Here is a 21,419-nt window from a genome sequence, read left to right on the forward strand (position 1 = left end):
TGAAGTATTCTAATTGATTTTTTTCCTCATAGCGTTCATGTTAAGGATGATAAAATAAGATTGCTTGAAGAGCAGCTACAATGTGCAATTTCAAACAAAATGGAAGAATTTAAGGTGTGTGATTAAGCTTTTCAACTCAGCTTTTTTTGAGCAACCTAGTATAGTTTTCAGTTTTAATCACTCTGAAATAGTGTTTCTATAGTTTATTTGGGGCTTATACAAAGAATGAATTTTATCATAAACTTTTGGCCTAGATTGTCTTAGTTTATCTCTTCTTATAATAAGACTTTTGAAATTTGTTTTGCCCCAAATGTTTCTCTATAGCTTTTAGTTGGTAGTTTGGGATGGTTTTATCTGCCTCTATTGTGGGTGCAGGGCCAAGTTGCATCTCTGCATGTAATATGATTTGCTTTTTTTTTTTAACCTTTTATTTAATAGGAATCCTATAAGTACTCACTTATAAAAGCAGGAATTTCCTAGAATTCCACTGACACAAACTGTTCAGCTCTTTGAAATACACATGAAACCGTTCCAAGCACAGGGTTAACACTGTTTTGGGAGAAACCACATGACTGAATTAGGGGGCTGGTAGAAACGATGGTTTTAGAGGTCATTGTACGTATACTTTATACTAGTACTGCATTCCTATACTCTGGAATATATTCATTGAAACTGTGAAACATGGAGCCATGTGAGATTTATATTCTTACGTCAGTATGTAATTTGCCTGTCACTTTATTGGTCCTTAAAGCAATAATATGGGTTTGATTTTTTTCAAAAACCCATTCAAATGATTGCTTTGTTACCTTTTCTAATAAAACGTTAAATTGCGATTCTTTCTTCCAGATTCTAAATGACCAAAACAAAGCATTACAATTAGAAGTTCAGAAGCTACAGACTCTTGTTTCTGAACAGGTAAGGCTTTTCATGAGTTACAAGGTAGAATTATCCAATATATAACAAGATCTGGTTCTCAAATAGTAACCAACTCATTCATTTTGAGAAGTTTGGCTTAAGTCTAGATATGTCTTTTAATTGCATTTCTATTCATCTTGTGCTTAGCAAATACCTAAATTACAGAAAATACAATTTTTCTTCCTGAGAGGAAGTTAATGCTAAACTATTTATAAGCACGTTCCACAAAAAAATTTAAAAAAGAAAGTGTAATAGGATACATAAACAGAATTTTTAAAGTCATTTTGATACACCTGGCTGTCAGGATAAGAGTCCTTAGACTTTTGCAGCCTCCCTTTCTCTAAGGCAGCATGATTTCTTAAAAAGAGAAGAATGGGTTTGAAACTTACTACCAGCACTTAAAGCAGAGTGATGTTGATCAAATTGCTTAACCTTTCTGAGACCTCTCGTTCCAAGTCTCTCACATTTTATTTACATCACAAGCTTGGTAGATTTAAATGGGGAATTTTATGTATAGTGCTTAGCCTAGTGCTTTGCATATAGCAGGCATCTTAAACCTTAATTCTTTTCCCTTAGAACATTTATGTTTTCTGTCTCATTTCCACCCCCTACTGTCATCATACTTTTTTTCTGTATTTATAGCAAACCATCAGAACTGTAGCAGCCTGAATAAGCATGGCTCCCTCCATAAACTAGAACTCCAGGCATTGTCCATTCTGTGTCTGTTCCTAAGAGTTGCCTTCATACCCTTCTGCAGAACTTTTCTAATTGCATTGTTTATAAGCATTCTAGAGACTCTTGATATTAGATGACACATTAAAACAGAAGCTTTGCATGTTTCTCTAATACCATTAAATTTTTGGAACATACTTTTATTAGAAGCTGAAATGTAAGTTATTGCAAATGATAGCACTTCCTTTAGCAGGTGCATGCTTTCTGTTTAATTTTAAAATTCTCATATATGCAGGTATTGAATTGGTGTAAGTTGCTGTGCCAAATACTGTGGAAGTATTTTGTTAACATCTGTTTACTTGTCAAAAAATAATCCATTCTTCTCCCCACTTCAATACGATATTAAGTGCTTTGCATAATCTTTTTTACTTTGTATGTGCTTTACCCTTGCAAACTAAAGATAATAGAGGAGAAAATGCTGAACAAATGATATTTAGAGCAATAACATGACTTCATGTCACTGTAATCCTAAAATGGTATTTAATTTTTAAATCTTATTCTTATTTCCCTTTGTTACGGTGTAGCTTGTAAGAGAGATGATATTTTATGAATTGTAAGCTTTTTTCCTACCCCTTAATTTACCATCTCTGAAGTCTTGATATATCTTATAGTCTCTAGTTACAGTTAGTTGGCAGAATTTTTACTTTCTAGTGTTACATAAAATACCAGTTGTGAGATAACATTGATGAGTTGGATTAGATTAAGTATGGTAGATGTTTTTTGGTTGTGTTAATTCTTACCCAGAAAAGCAGAATGTAGTTTTTGTGAGTTTGTGATCAGCATTCTGGAACATCTATTCCAATATATGTATACAGTTTTAAACTTTGTAAAACTAACTTCATGGGTAATAAAACAAATGCTTCTGAATCTGTCTTTAAATTCCAATATTAGAGGTGCTGGTAACGCGTACTTAGGTTTAAAATTTTCTGTTCTTTAAAGATAATATGATGCCGTAAGAATTGCCATTCTAATAGCTTATGCAAAACTATCACATGTGGAAGTTAATAATACAAATATTAAAAAGAATTTTTTAAAAATCTTCTAATTTCTTGACTTTATTGAGTCAGCCTTTTATCCACTGTGAGGTTTCTGTGTACTTTTAGATACTGTTAAAATAACAACTTTTAGCATGAGATGGATTTTTTAAATGAAGAATAGTTGTATAAAGTTTTATAAATAGTCCACAGAACAAAATATTATAGCCACATTTTTTTTTCTGGGTTATTTGTTGTTTTTATTCCTTTTCATCAGATATATCAAGAAATAATTTTATAATTATAGCCACATTTTTTGATTTATTTAAATGAATTATTTGGTAAGAGTAGAACCTCATTTTGTGGCACTAATTTAATATTTGCTCTTTGGTAATTCTTAGAATTTTTCTCTTTTTCTGAAAGCTGTTTTTTGTTGTTTTTTTTAAATAGTATAGAAAACATATGACTGATGTTTTGATTATAGTTCTGACTTATCTGTCTCACCTGGGCAGACCAAAGAACCATCTTTTTGCCTTTTTTCTGGTCATTTTTATTGCTATTACTAATGAAAGAAGAGATAAAGATTAATGTACTTTTAATTTTTTCATTTCCACCTTTATTTAACCCCTCCCCACCCAGCATTCAGAATTCCAAGTGACAGTTGAGAGATGAACAGTTTAGTTATCTAAAACCATTTAGTCCTTTTTCCCCATGGATTTTTATCCTGGAGGAAAAGATTGAGTTTATTGAAGCAGAAACCAATAATGGTGCCAAGTTGTTGTTTCTTGAGATGTAGGAAGCAGAAAGAAAACAAATACCAGGTAACATGTTTATACACTAAAGAAGGGAAGTCTTAAATGAAGACTTAAATGTAAATGCATATAGGCCTGTGGATGGGTGATACACATAAATCAGTTATTAAAATCTCATTTATTTAGAATAAAACATTTTTGGGGGGAGGGTTCTTAGATGTCTTTTTTTTTGGAACATCTTGACTTTTTAGCAAAGGAGCAGCATGCCTTTTTTTATTGTCACTCTGGTAGAATTTTAAGATCAAGATTATTAAGTAAAAATTACAGGAGTAGGAAGTTTTTTCTCTGCCCTGCTGCCTGGTTGTATTTTATTGCAGAAGAATAAATGATTATATAAGACGTAGTTTTAAAAATCACCTAGGGAGGAAAAAATTGGATTAGATTAGACCAATAATGTATAAAGTAAAAATGTTGGATAGATGATAAGCTGGTCAGTTTTGTGCAGTTGGATATTCAATGAGCAACTGACCAAAGTGTATTTGTTAAAATATGACCTTGTTAAAGGAAATCCACTTAATTAAATATTTACTAATGAGCATGCTAGGAACTATGCTACATGCTGAAGCTACAGAAATAATGAGACTTGGTTCCTGTCGTCAAGAATATGGCTTAGAGTGGAGATAGATGTGTAATACAGGAAAATGTGATGAGTAAAATTCTTGAACTGTTTGTACAGGTTAGGAAGAAGAGATAATTCTTTTGGAAAGAGAGTGAGGGTAAAGAGGCACCAGAGAGAGGGGACAATTAAACCTGGTTTTGAAAAATGGCCATGAATTTCCCAAACAGCTAAGGGGCAATCAGGCTGAAGTGGGGGATAGTGTTAAAAGTTATGGCAGTGTGTGGCAAAATTGGCATATTCAGAGCATTGCTAAAGTGCAAAGTATGAAGTACAAGGAATATAGGTTCACTAGGGCTAATCATGAAGGACTTTGTATGCTGTGTAAGGACCGTGAACTTGATTTAGCATGTGGGTGAGCCACTGAAGGGTGTTGTAAGAAGGAGTAAGTATGTTTTGTCTAGCATTTTAGACAGATCACTCTGGTGACAGTGAGCTGTTTGTATTTATATAGTGGAGAAGTATGTAGGACTAAAGGTAAAATACAACTAAATGATTAAGGTGCAGATAAACTTGGACTTAATAGTGTTGTCTTTTTTTTTTTTTTTTTTTGCTATAATTGACATATAACATATTAGTTTTAGGTTTACAACATAATGACTCAATTTGTGTATATTGCAAAATGATCACCACAATAAGTATAGTTAACATCCATCACCTTACCTAGTTACAAATTTTGTGTTGTATTTATGTGAGATGGTATTTATAAAGATGGACAAAAACCATCTTAATGGAAAATTTATAAACCTGTTGCATGGTTTATTATTCAGTTTATAAACCTGATTTAATGTACGTTTGACAGCTCCTATCTCCTTTCTGATGGTAGGAAAATTTTTTCCCATTTGGAAGTTCTAACTGTACTCACAAAATAATCCTGTGGACTAGAGGCAGTGGGAAGAATTATAAGAGTATTGTGATATTTGAAATGAGTAAAGCTGAGAGCCTAACTTCGGGCATTGAAGAAAAGGGGGTTGATTTTAGAAATATGTAAGTGGAATCTTGGGATTTGGATTTGGCAATGGAAAAATTAATAGTGTTTGTGAAAAATAGTTCAGATAACATTGGAAATAAATTAAGAAACTAGTGAAATTAGGAGAGAGCAGGTGGGAATGGATGGAAGAGAATGTTCAAGGAAAAGGACCCCAGGTCTGTTTTGCCAGGGTGCTTAGTTGCCTGAAAGCCTGGGAACGCTTAGGGGAAAGCCCTGCTTCTGGACACACAATGAATTATGACAGTGGGTACTTTTGTATCTGTGGGGATGGCAGGAAGGGGTCAAAGGCAGGGTTATCTTACATGGCATGTTTTAATGCTTTGCAAGAAGAATGTGTTCATGTGTTGTTTCTGCAATTTGAAAGTATTCTATGTATTAGTCTTGGTGGTGGTTATATAATAATTCATTGAATTGTACACAGGATTTATGCACCTGTCTATTATATATGTTACACCTTTTGAAAGTTTTGACAATTAAAAAAATCATTTTATAAAAAGAAAGAACAAAGCCTCCTTCCTGATCTGTGAGGCCTTAGAACCTCGGAATTTTTATATTTGAAGAATTGAATTAATGTAAAGGAAGTAAGGCAGATTCTCTTCTTATCCTTAAGATTTTCTTTTATAGTAATTAAAAAATTATTCATAGCATACTAATTCATTTTGCCAGCTTATTTTATACTTTTTCTGTCTTTTGTATAGCTGCTTCTCTTCTGTCTTGTGTTATATAAATTAATTCTTTAATTATTAGCAGTCTTCAACTATGGATCATCTTCCTAAATTTTGGCTCTGATGAAAACTAAACAATTTTCATAGTAGCATTCTATTTCTAAACTAGTTTTATGTCATGCAAATTTGGTAAAATTAAACTTTTTTTGGTGATTTTTATTTTAGCCTAATAAAGATGTTGTGGAACAAATGGAAAAATGGTAAGAGTTTAAAATTTTCTTTTTTATGTTTTAATGACACTTCTACCAAATTTGAGGTAACAGAATTACTAACTAGGTTAATCTAGATTTTTAAAATTCTTTTTGCATTTCATAATGGCAGAGTGGTACCGTTGATTAGGGATTACATTAGGTTTGTGGGTGTCATGTGTGACAATGATTTATTTGTTTAGGCCAGCACGTAAGCATGCATTACTTGAATGCATGTGTGCATTTACTTATCGGTAAAGAGTAAATAACCCTTAGATCCTGAGAAACGTTTCTAGAATTACAAGTTTGTTATGGAATGATAGACACAGGAGTTGATCCACGGAGAACATTCATGAATGATACCATTCATTTATTTACCTTGAAAAATAGTTCATACAGTTTTTAAAATTTATAATTTCAGCATTCAAGAAAAAGATGAGAAGTTGAAGACTGTGGAAGAATTACTTGAAACTGGACTTATTCAGGTGGCCACTAAAGAAGAGGAACTGAATGTAAAGCATTTTGTAGATTTGTTTTTCTTGTGGTTATTTAATGAACATGAAGGGGTTTCACTGTAATTTGTGTAAGATTTTTCCCATAGCTTTTAAACTTCATGTTAGTTATTCACATTTTGTGACTTTATATGATTTTTTTCATTAAATTTAAAACTTTATTAGAAATACAAAAATGCATAGTTGATTGTAGCTTTCATTCCCTTAATTAAGCAGTTACTGTTGTTAAGGTTTGTAGTATATATTTTCCCACCTCCACTCATGCGCAAATTATAACCAAATGATAACTAGCAGACTTCATAAGTTCATGAAATAGTATTGGAGGCCAGAGAAGGAGAGACTGCAGTTCTATTTTATAATTATCATTAACTAACTTGATTAGGATAGATAGGGTTACTGGAAAAAAATAAACGATGTATTTGAGTTTAAAGTGACAAGTGGTATGCTATGTATTGGGAGGTTGTGGAAACAGAAATACTTGTGGGGATAATTGAATTAAAAATCCGTTTGGCTAGCTCTAGAAGTTACACAGCTATAGACATATGAAAGAAGTGAGATTTCTGGGCCTTCCAGAGAGAAAGAAGCAGCTAAAGAAAAATGACAAGCTAGTTTGTTTTGAAGCTAGCTATTTTTTCGGAAAATAAAAGTATGTTGTGTTTATATGTCTTTGAAAAAGGCAATAAGAACAGAAAATTCATCTCTGACCAAAGAAGTTCAGGACTTAAAGGCTAAACAAAATGATCAGGTAATGTTTTTAGTAGATCCTGCAACCATTTTCTTTTAAACAATGGACAAACCTCTTATATTCAGACTTAGCAAGTCTGTTGTTTATTCCTCCCTTCTCCAACATGTTAATTTTCAATTACGGATTTAATCTGTGCATGATTAGTGACTTGATTATCTGTAATAGAGACTGATTATCAGTATTGGATGCTGATGTATCCCAAGCACTAGGTGGAGTACTCTGGCTAGGATGCCATTGCTTCTTACAGCAATGATGAAAGGTGTTGAGTATACACATATCAGATAAGACACTAAATAATAGTAGAAAGCACTGTCTGAAATTAGGTAATCTTTTAGTTGTATTTTCTCTTTGGTTAGAAATATTAATTCAATAATTTCAACATCTATCTGTTGATTTTTCTTTTGGCCCACACTTACCATGATAGCTTTGAAGCTGCTTACTTTCAAAGTGCTTTTCTTTTTCATAATTATGACATTAAAAAAATCTAGAGAGAATTAATACCTGGGTTTACTTTTCCCATTTGGATTTTGGTGTAGTGGAAAATTTAAAGAAAACATACATCCCTGTTTCTGACTCATTTATATTTTGAGCAAATTACTAAGCAGTATACCTTCATATTTCCAGGTTTCTTTTGCATCTCTAGTTGAAGAACTTAAGAAAGTGTAAGTAATGACATTATTAAACTTGATCTTTCTCTTTTGGTCCATTTTTCTTAGTGTTGATAAATCTGGTGTTGTGTAGTTGAGATAGCTGATGTATGTTAGGTTAACCTTCAGCCAGATTTTTCATTGACGGGTTAAGTTGTGCTTTTCCAGTGCAACATGATAGTTAAAAAATTTATTTTCAGAATTCCATTTATTTTCTTAACTTGCGGCATTGAATTATTAATTTTCTGTTTCTGTGGTAGGAGCTGTTAAAGAACAGGTTTTATTGAATAGAGAAGTCAGTTCCTTGCTTGCACCTCTTTCTGAGGCATCTGTAAAGTTAGATGCCGTAATTGTGTGTAAGTTCTGCTACAGCTTTCAGAGCCCTAGAAGCCAGTATTATTGAGAGGAGCTTGATTCTCCTTAGTGTTCTTCAGGGTACAGATCTTAAATTTCCTGTGTACTTTTGAAGCACGTCACCAGCTTCTTGTGTGCACAGGCTTCAGCCATTTGGTAGTGACTGATTCTCATTTAGGAAGAGCTTTAAGTATTTTTTCCCCGTGTGTCTGCAAGATATATTGCTATTTTACTTAAATGGGGAGAGTTCATTTGGTGAGCTTATTTATGATTTGGTGCTATTTTATATTGTAATTGGTGGCACTGGTGATTTCTACTTAAGTTTAATACTGTGTTTATCTAAGGATCCATGAAAAAGATGGAAAGATCAAGTCTGTGGAAGAGCTTCTGGAAGCTGAACTTCTCAAAGTTGCTAATAAGGAGAAAACTATTCAGGTATTGGGAGATAGAAAACTATGTGTTTGTTTTTTTGTTTATCAACTTTAGTGAATACCATTCAATTTCATGTGTTCATCTGTACATTGCATTTTATGTCAATTTCTGTGTTTCCATTGTCCAATCTTGTCTTGTTTTGTCATTGTCAAGGATTTGAAACAGGAAATAGAGGCTCTAAAAGAAGAAATAGGAAATACCCAGCTTGAAAAGGCTCAACAGGTAAAAATCTCAGAGCCATAGCATGATAGATTTGTTAGTGTATGTGAATTTATGAGCTACTTGGTTTTTTTCGTTACTCAGAAAAAAACTTTTAGTAGTGTGCTGTAAGTATATTGGGTTATGTGCTTATTTTTTTGCCTGATTTGAGAAAGTGTTCTTGATATTTTAATCATTATATCTTTTAACTGTTAAAGATTCTTTCCTAAAAAGTTTTCTGTATTAATGATTCATTTTTGTTTGCCAACATAAAAAAACAAAACACTTTGGTAAATCTTTTTTTTTTTTTAACTGCATGGACCATAATGTTTTGTGACAGAATATGTATTGCTCAACCTTTGCCTGTAAAACAAAGTACAGATTTCATTGGGGGATTTCAAGGTAGAAATGGTTACTGAAAACAGTTGGGTTTTGGTGAATTTAATCTGATAAGGCTTCATTAATAAAATGGTGAGATTGCATGGAAGAGATGATTAATTCATTCATCCAGTAGATTCACTCAACAATATTTATTGAGTTCCTCCTACTTGTCAAAGCACTATGGTAGTGATTGGAGATAATGTGTTGAACGAACAGGGTATGATGAAAAGATCATACTCTTTTAATACATAGATTGAGAGGTCATGAAAGTCTTCTCTTGGGGAATTGACATCTAAGTCAAGATCTGAAGGGACTATGAGAAGATAGTGGGGGATAAAAGGTACTATTGAACTGTGTGAGATTGAATGAGGACAATGGGGAGTACTGTTGAGTAGCTGGCCTTGAAGACTAGGAAGGAGAAGAGCTCTGATGTGGTAGGGAGATAAGTGGACAGTTTAATATTCTGATTTTCACAATTTTAGAGGTATCACATTATTTAGACTTATTCTTCATAACTGTATTCCTTGTTACCACCTCCCCTCCTACCTTACATTTTTAGTTTGTTACTCTTACTCTCGTTAGAGTCAAGAGAAGGCAAAAGCAAAACACATCTAATTTTGGCATGAATAATTCAGCTAGGATCTTTGTAATTGGAAGTGTACACATTTTAAAATTCATCGTAAAGCTTAATAAGATAAATTGAAAGGATTATGAATTGCTTTTTTTCCTGCCTTTTTCTTTGTATTTCAGTTATCTATCACTTCTCAAGTTCAGGAGCTTCAGAACTTGTAAGTAACATTTCTCTAATTTCCCTTAAATATCACTTTTCCGTAAGTTAAATACAATTACGAAAATCGTAGCTTTTTATTTGATTTCAAGTAATATTTTAGGGAATATCAAATTATACCTCAAAAAGACCTCAAGAACTTGAGTTTTTCATTAAGACTTAACCAATAGGGCTTTTTGATGGGGATAGAGTGGGAAGTTTTATGTTTCATGACTCATAATCTGAATATGACCTTAAATTGACATGTTGCTCTTTGCTCACTGTAAAACTTGGCTATGTATTCATACCCAAACCGTTATAATAAGCTGTCTATACTTGCTGGTGTTGAGTTAAACAGGTGATTTGGGGTGAGAGTAGAGCTACCCTAATTTACTCAATGTTTGGATTTTCAGTGATAGATGAAACTCTTTTCTTTAATCATCCAATGCTTCTTAATTTAACATCTCCAAAATCTTGTATGCCTTTATACTTAAAATATTTATTTTTTAGTTTATTTTAATCAGTTTCAGCTGTGAATGCAACTAAAATAAACTTTTCCATTCTTCATTATTTTTGCTTTGTATAGTCCTGTAACATTTTAATTGATAGCTCTTGTTAACTTATTGTCAGGTTAAAAGGAAAGGAGGAACAGATGAATACCATGAAGACTGTTTTAGAAGAGAAGGAGAAAGATCTAGTCAACAGAGGGAAATGGTTACAGGTGAGAAATTAAAAACAAAATGAATACCTTTTTTATACTTGAATATCAATTCAATTCATACCTATTCTTTTTCAGGATCTTCAAGAAGAAAATGAATCTTTAAAAGCTCATGTTCAGGAGGTAGCACAACATAACTTGAAAGAGGTATAGTATAAACAGATTAACAGCATATTACATAAGTAATGAAAAATCTTTGTTTTACTGAATTAGAAAGCAAAGTAATTAATGTTCTGTGAGTTTCTATGCCATAAAAATTTTGTTGTACTATAATTTTGTTGTTATTGATAAAACAAGTTAACTTTTATCTCTTTCAAGTCTGTTACTGCCTGATTTGTTAACCTAAGCCTAAAAGCATTTTCTATCCTTACATTTTCATATGGACTCTTAAGTTCATTCTTAGGTGTCTGTTTAATTGGTATATTAATCTGTAATGCTTTAAGAAGTGGATATTAAAAATTAAGTTAAAGTTCATGTCTTTGTTTTATACATAGCCCAATCTTAAATTTACCATACATACTTATGTTTTTATTTGATTGTGTGTGTGTGTGTGTGTGTGTGTGTTGTAGTACCTTATCTTTTTGATGTTAAAACTAAAAATGTGCATCTGTTTCTTAGGCATGTTCTGCATCACAATTTGAAGAACTTGAGACTATGTAAGTATACTTTTAGCCAGCATTTTAAAGAGGAAGTTCTAATTTTCCAGAATGTGCTTGAATGTTATGAGTTTCTTCTAAGTCATTAACTTTCTTGTTAAGTAGAATTATAGTCCAGAGGCAAATAAGCTAAGTCTGTTTGGTATAATAAAACAGAGGCCCTTTAAGTGCTTTCAGATACCAGGAGCCTTTATCCAGTTTTTTAAAAACAAGGAATGCAATTATTGCAAAGAGAGGTTAGATTTATTTCAAATTTAAATTATTTTAGTATTTGAAAGAATATCTTTGAATTAACCAGAAGATAATATTTAGCCAAAATCTTGATAATATGAATCTTTCTATAAAAGTAACCTGGTTATTGGGGAAAAGGGTACCTGTTATGTCAGTTATACTATGCTTGAATAGTAAAAATATGAATCTGATCAGCATAAGAAATACCAGTCTTTGTAGACATTTATCCTAGAAAATTTTTTATCCTATAAAGTCTGCTCCCTTAAACTAAATCAGTTTACAGTTGTGAGAAGGGTATCTGGACTTCATCTTTTTGGTCCCCTATACAATTTAAGAGATTTTTGCTTTGATGTGATGCCATTAGTCTTTATTGGTTTAAGAAGTGAACCTTTGAATCTGTGTCTTTAAAGTAAGATATTGCTGTGCTCGCTTCGGCAGCACATATACTAAAAAGTAAGATATTAAGGATATCTAGTTAGGTCATTGTCTTTACAAAGACAAAGGCGATGTCTCTGTTCTTGGCACCAAGATTGCTCATTTGTACTTACAACTGATTATCTCGTGAGCATTGTGTAACTGCCAAGGTGCTGTTGTCACATTTGCTAGTAGAAAGCTTAGAGACGTTTGTGGCCTATTTGTAGTAGGCATGCAGATTACTACAGTATATGCTTTTAGATTTATTTCTACCTCACATTTTTTTTTCTTTTTTAAAAAACTAATAGAATATTTTTTGGGGGGAGCAGTTTTAGGTTGACAGAAAAATATTAAAAATAGACTTTCTGTGTCCCCCATATCCCTTGTTATTTACGTCTTGCATTAATATGGTACAATTTATTACCATTGATGAACCAATATTGATACATTATTAACTAAAGTCATAGTTTCCATTAGGGTTCACTCTTTGTCTTGTACATTCTATCGGTTTTGACAGATGTATAATGACATATAGCTATCATTACAGTATTACAAAAAATAGTTTCACTGTCCTAAAAATCTCCTGTGCTCCACCTATTCATCTTTCCCTCTCTCCTTTCCTCCCTTCCCAACCTCCAAGTCCTGGCAGCTGCTGATTTTTTACTGCCTCTATAGTTTCACCAGAACACCATTTAATTTGAATCATACAGTAGCATGTACCCTGTTAAGATTGGCTTCCTTCACTTAGCCACATGTATTTAAATTTTGCTGTTTCTTTTCAGTTTTTAATACCAATTTTCATGTATGGTTTTTTTGTTATTTTTTAAGTTGACCTATAAACATCTTGAAATTCTTTCTATATTAAGGTGGGATAAAAATAACATTCAACTCAGCAAATATTTGAGAGACTATTATACTGGGAATACTGAAATGGCTAAAATGGGTTCCTGTCCTGAGGATATAGATAATTAAACAGATCATTTTAGTAGTTTTAAGTGTTATGCTAGAGAGGTCTGTATTTAGGATGACAAGGGTCAGTGGGATTCACTTGGGCTGGATACAGTAAGACATGTCTGTGCTGGGTCAGGGAGAACCAGATTAAATTTTATGTAGCATCTCTTCAGTACAAAGGGTTAAGAGTAAAGTTCCAGGGTGAACTAATTATGATTGTTATTTCAGATTTCCCTCCTATATACAGCCATACTTGCCTAAGAAATATTACGTAGGAAGTAAACTGTAGCAGTTTTATGATGTACTTGACTTTAAGTTGAATAATATTGGAAATAAGTGTCTTTTAAAACAAATTTATAAGTTGATATAATATGGGGAGAAAGTTGATAGGCATTGTTTCTGCCATCTTTTTTTTTTTTTTTCTTACATATGATATTGGAGTCTGGTTGTCCCTTTTATGTGTATAACTAAATATAATGTCTTTGTAAAAATTCTAGGTTGAAAGAAAAGGAAAATGAAATGAAAAGAGTAGAAACTATACTGAAAGAGAGGGAGAATGATCTGTCTAGCAAAACAAAGCAGTTACAGGTGAATATGTTTACTTAAAATTGTGTAAATCATTATCTTTGCATGTTTTTAACACTATTTTAGCTACTACAAAAGAAAATAGAATACAGAATGACTGTCCTTTCTACCCAGATATTGGTTCTTATTCCTGAGATAATTGACCGTCATACTATCATTTGTATATCTTTTGAGAAAGTGCCCATGCATAAAATGTGTTTGTGTATACTTGCTTTTTAAACATACGATATTTAACCGTACATACTTTAGTATTTTGCTTCCCCTACTCGCAATTAATAATGTTTTTGAGATCTTGTCAGTAAACACATTTCCATCTTTAACTTTTAATAGCTTCATCATATTCTTTCGTATGGTTGTATCATCATTTTACAACCAATTCTAGTATATGGATTCTAGTTTACAGATACCTAGATTATTTAGAGTTGGGTTTCTTGTTACAACACTTCTACAGTGAATATCCTTGGCCACACATTTCCAATACTTCAATACATTTCCTAGTATATCTGCCCTTTAAATTTCTGGAAGTGAAATTTTGGGTCAAAGGTTTATACAGTTTTTGTTCTTTGTTTTTTTTGAAGAGAGAGTTAAAATCGAAAACCGGCAACTCCTCACCTTCATGTAATTAATATTGAAAGTACTTGCAGAACATTCATTTGACATCATAGCAAATTTTAGATGCCTGCATTGCCTTGTACTAGTCTTGCTCACATTTCATGCTCCAATGGTTGGTTCCATCACATTTCCTCTCCCTCCCAACTAGATTTATTTTAAACTTTGTTAGATAATGCTAACTCACCCTCCAAAAGTGTTTTTACTAATTTATATTCTCACCAACTGAGGGCCATTTTATTTCATCCTCTCCATCACTGACAAGATTGAAAACATTTGGTATTCTTTACAGATGGTTAGATTATTTAATTTGCTTTTGATTGTGAGAAAAGTTAAGCAGTTTTCATTTGTATATGAATTGGCCTTAAATTTTCCCACATTTCTTCTGGGTTGACCTTTTCTTACTAATTTATAAGATTTTTTTTTTTTTTTAAAGATTTTATTGGGGAAGGGGAACAGGACTTTATTGGGGAACAGTGTGTACTTCCAGGACTTGTTGACTGTCAGTCTTAGTTGTGGAGGGTGCCATTCAGCTTCAAGTGGTTGTCCTTTCAGTCTTAGTTGTGGAGGGCGCAGCTCAGCTCCAGGTCCAGTTGCCATTGCTAGTTGCTAGTTGCAGGGGGCACAGTCCACCATCCCTTGTGGGACTCAAGGAGTTCAACCAGCAACCTTGTGGTTGAGAGCCCACTGGCCCATGTGGGAATCGAACCAGCAGCCTTTGGAGTTAGGAGCAGGGAGCTCCAACCGCCTGAGCCACTGGGCAGCCCCTATAAGATCATTTTTAACATAATAAAGGAAATTAGTCTTTGTCAGATGTTAGGTGGTTTGTTAAGTTTTTCTTTTGTCGTCGTTTGTATGTTTCCGCCTCTTTTGGAAGTTTGAAATTTTGATGTACTCATATATAAGTAATTTTTTGACTTTTAAGTCTTGGAATGAAATGTATCTCTCTGTGATCATAAAAATATTTTCACATGTTTTCTAACATGTGCATAATTTTTTTTGTTTAGATATTTTATTCATATGTAATTTAAGTTATGTAGATAACATTTCAACTTTAAAAAATGGCTAGCCACATTATTAAAAAATCCATGATAACTGCAGTAGTTCTTCCCCCCCAGGGGACATTTAGAAATATCTGGAGACATTTTTGGTTGTCACAGCTGGTGGGAGAGGGGTGCTGCTACATCTAGTGGTTGGAGACTATGGATACTACTAAACATTAGACAGTATGTGGAGAGCCCCCCACAACAAAGTAACATCTAGCCCAAAATATCACTAGAATTTGTCCTACTGGTTTGAAATGTCACCCTGTTCTAAATTCTCATAGGTAGTTGGTCTGTTTCTGTATCCTTTTTCTTCCATTGAGACATACCCACGCCCAGGCTGGTACTAAATAACTTAATTATTCTAATTTTATAATGTGCTTTAATATAGGGCTTATTACATCCTTTTAAAATTATTACTATTTTAGAATTTTCCTGATTGGTATGATACGTGTCAAAGTTTATGTGGAAAATAAAAATCTCTGTTTAGTTATTGATGTTTAATTTTTGTTTAAATAGGAGGTACAAGATGAAAACAAATTGTTTAAATCCCAAATTGAGCAGCTTAAGCAACAAAACTACCAACAGGTAGGTACTATTAGATGGCTTGCCTTTTATGTGGTGAAAAATTATATAACCCATGACTGTCTATAAATACTGTACCATAAATACCATTTTGCCTTTTCATTGAGAATAAAGTATGTGTTTTTATTTGTAAGTGTTTATTGAACTTCCTGAAAAACAAAGCAGTTTGCTCCGCCATATCCAAAATTTAAAATTTACAAAGTATACACAAATAATATTACTATCTGTATTCCAGCTCTGTATGTATTTGTGTGTGTATTTTTCACATCCTCTAGAATTGCTTTCTTAGCAAGTCAGTTAAAATCCTGTAGAGGTCAGTTTTAACATATGTGTATACCCTACTACCCCTTACCCCAAACAAAACATCAGTAATTGGAGAGAAACTAAGAAATGTGTGCTGTTATAAGCAATAGTTTACCACTATTTAAAATACTTTTTTGAGGACAGTTGTGTTTTGGAAAAAAAAAAAAATGTTTTTCTTAAAGATGTTACCAGAATATCCTTTAAATTAATTTATTTTATGAATGTATATGGATAAACTAGAAGGCATTTTGAGGGGCAAAAAAACTAGTTCTTGTTGCTAAGAAGCTTATAGTAGTTTAATTTGGGATGTGAAGGGCTATGTAACCTTTACATATTATGTAAAATTAACTTTTTGGTACATACAAGTTAACTTTTTCTACTTTTTCTTTTGAATTCGTTTATGGTATTTTTTGACTTTTAGAAACTTAATGTAGTCAAATGTGAAATGTGCAGTATGAAAATTTTAAGGTATTAACTCAGTGCTTTGCACATAGTAGGAAATTGATAAAAAGGTTTAAGTATGTAGTGACAATGAAGATTTTATTTAGCACTCAGTACCTTTCATAAATTTGTACATATTTTTATTAAAATTACTTGGTGACAGGCATATGGTATTTTTTTTACCTTTGGTGTTGCCTTAATTTATATCTGAGAAGAATTAATTTTTTGAAATCTTCTAGAAAGCTTTGTTTTGAAATAACATTTAACTTTTTTAATAGGCATCTTCTTTTTCCTCTCATGAAGCACTATTAAAAATGTAAGTAATAATTTTGATTCGTAATTTGGGAAGTGGTAACTTTTTATGTGCTAATTAGTTCTCAAATAAGCAATTTAATATTATGCAAATGGTCACATAATTTTTAGAGTTCTATTTGGATTTCTTAAACTGTAGGCTTAGCTGTGCCTTTGGCTGAGCTAATGTACCTTTTTGTGGCATTTGGATTTCTTTGAACATTTTGTTGAGGGAAATGCTGATTTTTCAGGCATTCCGAAAACACTAATCAAATTAAACTATACTTTGAACACTACTTATTTGGTTTAAATTATCTCTGTTATTACTTCTGACATAATTGTAGAATTGAATGATCCAAATTTTGGTTTAGCTTCTGCGTTAAGAAAAAACAAACTTATCAATAATCTTTATGGCTGCTCTCCTTTAGACTTTTACTAAAATATTTTTCTTTTATTGTTGGCCTTTATTTTTCTTTAAGAGGTTACATTTAAAGTCATTTCAGATAAATGTCAACCACTTTAAGAATATTAGGTGATAAAAGTAACTAAATGTTATTCCATCATGATTGTTTTTCAGAGTTGGTGGTTTACTAGTTTAGAATTATTTAATGTTAAATTGAATCGAGTTTATATAGAGCAAGGGTAGGCAAACTTAGGTCTCTGCTTCTTTTCTCTTTTTTTAAAACAATTCTTTAAAAATGTAAAATCATCTCTAGGCTTTTGGGCCATACAAAAACAGACTGTGGGTCAGACTCAGAGTCCTAGTTTGCCACCCTCTTATTGTAGAGCCTTATCCTTAGGGAACAGCTATTTGTTGTTCAACTTGCTACCTAAGCTATTTCAACGATAACAGAATTGAATTGTGAATGTTTCCCATTGCTTTCTACATTTCTGGGAAATAACTAACTCATTAGACAGGAGGAGAAAAACATGAATCCTGAGACTGTTATGAAAATGACAAGAGAAGACCCACCTCACATTAATAGCATACTTTTGTTGTGGGCTAGCCACTTAAAGTCACAACTGATTTTATTACCTCTGGGAGGAAAAATATATTTAAGGGATTGAATGCTTCTACGTCAATTTTCATTCTTTTGAAAATAGCTACTTCACTGCACCAGATAGAAATAACTACAGTATAGCAGTTCATGTGTTCATGAACTGTTTCTTAGGGGGTGATTTTTTTTTTCTTTTTTAACACAAATGTCAGCATGTCATATTGTAAAAGATTATTTAAAAAATTATTTCTATAAATTAGAATTCATGGATAAGCTTTCTACGGTAACAGCTAAGCTTAAAGAGTTTGCATTTTTCAAAGCATTATCTACTTGCTGTTTTTATTTTGTAGTAACAAGTATTATATGCACTGTTTACCTAAAATATGGCTATATGTATTCATGTTCTGGTTTAGAATTTCAGAAAGAGAGAAAGAAATAACTGATCTCCAGAATGAGTTAGATTCTTTGAAGGATGCGGTTGAACACCAGAGGAAGAAAAACAATGTAAGCAAATCTTTATCAGAGTAAAACTTGTTGTTTTTCTTTTGTTATTTCACTGAAATACCATGGTTCACAATTTTTTAAATCTACTTTCACGTTAGGTATTTTCTGAATCTTCTAAGAAAGTGCTCTTTTGTGTGTGGATTTTTGGGATTATTGGGGTAATTTTATTGGAGAGCAGATTTTTTTTTAAATGAAAAGACCAATTGGTACACTTCTGAATATTATTTTAAATATTGAAGCTATAATTATAGCTTCAGGTTTAAAAAAATTACGAAAATACTGTTGACTTTCTGTTGACCTTTTATTTTGAAAAATTATTCTTTCACCTCAACATTTTAAAATCAAAGTTTTCCTTTTATTTTAATTGGGCTAGCCTTTTTGTAAACTAAAAGTAATGTCAGTATTCAAACCTGCTATTTTCAATAATGTCTTTCAAAACCTTCTGGAATTTCCCTTTTTAAACTGACAAATGGTTCAAATTTTGGTAATTGAGAATGTTAGAGGTCTGAGAACCTGAATACATTTATGCTTAATGAGAAAGGAGAGTACCCTAACAAATACAAATCCTGATACTCTTACTGAACAGATAAATAGTGAATTAAGGTGAATTTCTTAAGTTCTCTATGACCGGAAGGTGATACCTGTGATTAGAAACATATTTGCTAGAGAAGGAATTTTTGCACATAAAAATATGATTGCTAAGACTGAGCAAAGTTAAAAATGTTATTGAAATCTAAGGGGATATTGATAGTAAATCGATAGTGTTTTCTAATGAAAGTAAAATTTTTCAAAGTTTGCACTAATTTGTTAATTTAACAAATCGAAATGTTCATGAACCCCTGAGTTTGTCAAAATTAGGTATGTTAATTTCCCTTGTATGTTTGCGTAATGTTACTGTACTAACAGCATCGCTTGGCCACAAAACCTGAGGTGAATTTGTGAAGATACTGCTAACATCTTAACTGTTTTCTTACCGGGATTCTGAGATAAAGGAAGGCATAGTAAATTCCAGTCTAATATAGCAGCAGCAGCAGCGCTGGAGGCATTGATGTGTGTGTGAAAAGGGCCAGGACACTGGAAACTAGCAGATTTCAGCGTCAGTCCATTCTAGTTCTGCCATTTCATTTGCTGTATACACTTGACCAAGTTTCTTAACCTACCTGAACTGTGGTTTCTCCATCTATAAAATGGGAATAAGTATCTCTTAGGGTTGTTCTGAGTGTTAACGAGAATTTGTGTGAAGCGCCAAGAGCATTATTGGGTACATAAGTCAGCATTCAATAGATGGTGATTATTGGCTTTTTATTTTTTGTTTTTAATATGTTTAGATTTTTAAATCTGAAGAAAGACTGAAATAAAGCAGATTATCCTTTTTGTATTTGTTAATGAAATGCTGTTATAATAGATCTTTCAGACCTCAGTTTCCAATGACCTCTGTTTATCTTCCAAGAGACTGTTTTATAGCTTTCCAGCCTCCCCCTTTGCCTTGATCAAGTAGCTCATACAGTTCATGTCAGGTTGCTTTATGGTATATACGTTTGACCGTGCCAAGAAAGATAAAGAAGCACAGTGAGTTACTATGTCATTCCTAGGTAGACTTGGAATGTGTTTATTCAGTAAAACATGTTTAGAGAAATGTTACGCTGCAGTGGAAAGTCCCACAAGTGATACTAGGCCTTGCTTAAAAATCACATGTAAAGCTTTTTGCAATACTTGTGTGTTTATTTTTAATCTTGGTTTGTGTGTTTACTTTTGAATGCTTTCTCCTCTGTCACATGGGCACAATAATTACTTTAAAGCTGGCATATTTGGTGGTGTGTAAACTAAAACATGGGAAGTGGGCATCTCTATTTTCTCATTCAAACTTCTAAACATTGCTTTTTATTTTTTTTGCTAATGCACATACTTTCCCATTGAAATGATTTTGCAGTAACCAGCATTTAAATGCAGTGCAAAATATTGATGAAGTAAAAAACAAAAAATTTTCAATAATGGATAAACTGAAATCATTCTTTCTAAAAATGATTAGGACCTTCGGGAGAAAAACTGGGAAGCAATGGAAGCATTGGCATCAACTGAAAAAATGCTGCAGGAGAAAGTGAACAAGACTTCCAAGGTTGTAATGCTGACTCCTAGAAACAATCCGTTGAACTGAGAAAATCTGCAGCTTGTTTTAAAATCAGACTAAAGCATTTAATTATACTGCAATTTAAATATAAAATCTCCTTATCATCCTCATTTATCATCTCTGTCATCTCTGCTTTTTTCATCTACTTGAAGCTTTAATTTTGGGCATGCTAGCTTGTTGTGATTACCTGATTGTTTGAGCTTTGGTGATGACTGCTTTCAGCTGAAGAGTCTTGGGAGACCTATCTCCATGTAAGCTCTTGTCCAGATAGTATATGCCACTTGGGTTGGTTAAGAAAACTGCAAAAAAACCTGAGCCAAAAAAATCTAACTGAATTAAGTACGTTTGAACATGTAGGGTGTACCTACAGTGTATAGTGAATTCTTCCAGGTTTTTGGGGACACACCCAGATGACTCAGACAAGGTGGAAAATGGTAAAAGTCTTAAGTACAAGGAAAGGGTCACTTCTGGGTATGTTATTGGGGATGGTTCCTTAGGAGAAACAGAATTAAACTAGAAGTTTTGGAGTGGCTGGATAGTAATGATGCATGTGTTATGTTTAGTGTGGAATATTAATATAAGGGATAATTCTCTTGGCCAGAGTATGTAAAATACTCCGGAAACACTTATCTCCCTGTCTTCAGTGTGATAAAGGATATTCTCCCTGAGTTCAAGTTCCACCCGTTTGAAGATTTCTAATGAATTATAAAGAAGTAGTTTTCTAAGATTGAGAGGAATGAATGTGCCAGTTCAGTCATGCATTTTGAAAATTCCTACCAAGAATAAATGTGGAACAGGAGTATTGAATTTTACAGATGGGTTAATAAAGTTCGTCAATTACGTGTTTCAGTTCAGTATTCTGTAAGTATTTTTTGTGCCAAGGTAATCTGTTGATTTTTAAATGCAAGTCTTAGTGACATTTGAAGGATATTTAGAGCTTTCATAATATTTTTAATCAATTATATGTTTATAGT

The 21,419-nt window shown here is 32.6% G+C and overlaps 1 protein-coding gene across 9 annotated transcripts in view; it reads left to right on the forward strand.

Moving 5' to 3' along the window:
* KTN1 (kinectin 1) overlaps window positions 1-21,419 on the forward strand; it is an 89,318-nt gene that overhangs the window by 46,548 nt on the left and 21,351 nt on the right. For 3 of the 9 annotated variants that reach the window (XM_019725774.3, XM_019725770.3, XM_019725772.3), the window contains exons 17-33: window positions 33-114; window positions 847-915; window positions 5,931-5,965; window positions 6,375-6,465; window positions 7,142-7,210; window positions 7,835-7,872; window positions 8,556-8,646; window positions 8,797-8,865; window positions 9,973-10,010; window positions 10,619-10,709; window positions 10,785-10,853; window positions 11,325-11,362; window positions 13,456-13,546; window positions 15,715-15,783; window positions 16,803-16,840; window positions 18,227-18,317; window positions 20,347-20,433. In XM_019725774.3, coding sequence (XP_019581333.3) covers window positions 33-114; window positions 847-915; window positions 5,931-5,965; window positions 6,375-6,465; window positions 7,142-7,210; window positions 7,835-7,872; window positions 8,556-8,646; window positions 8,797-8,865; window positions 9,973-10,010; window positions 10,619-10,709; window positions 10,785-10,853; window positions 11,325-11,362; window positions 13,456-13,546; window positions 15,715-15,783; window positions 16,803-16,840; window positions 18,227-18,317; window positions 20,347-20,433 — 1,156 coding nt within the window. The remainder of the gene's footprint in view (window positions 1-32; window positions 115-846; window positions 916-5,930; window positions 5,966-6,374; window positions 6,466-7,141; window positions 7,211-7,834; window positions 7,873-8,555; window positions 8,647-8,796; window positions 8,866-9,972; window positions 10,011-10,618; window positions 10,710-10,784; window positions 10,854-11,324; window positions 11,363-13,455; window positions 13,547-15,714; window positions 15,784-16,802; window positions 16,841-18,226; window positions 18,318-20,346; window positions 20,434-21,419) is intronic. The other 6 variants (XM_019725778.3, XM_019725776.3, XM_019725773.3 and 3 more) reach the window with 3 other exon arrangements.

This window comes from Rhinolophus sinicus, chromosome 3, assembly GCF_057876585.1.
Source record: "Rhinolophus sinicus isolate RSI-liver-muscle chromosome 3, RSI-T2T, whole genome shotgun sequence".
Taxonomy (NCBI): domain Eukaryota; kingdom Metazoa; phylum Chordata; class Mammalia; order Chiroptera; family Rhinolophidae; genus Rhinolophus; species Rhinolophus sinicus.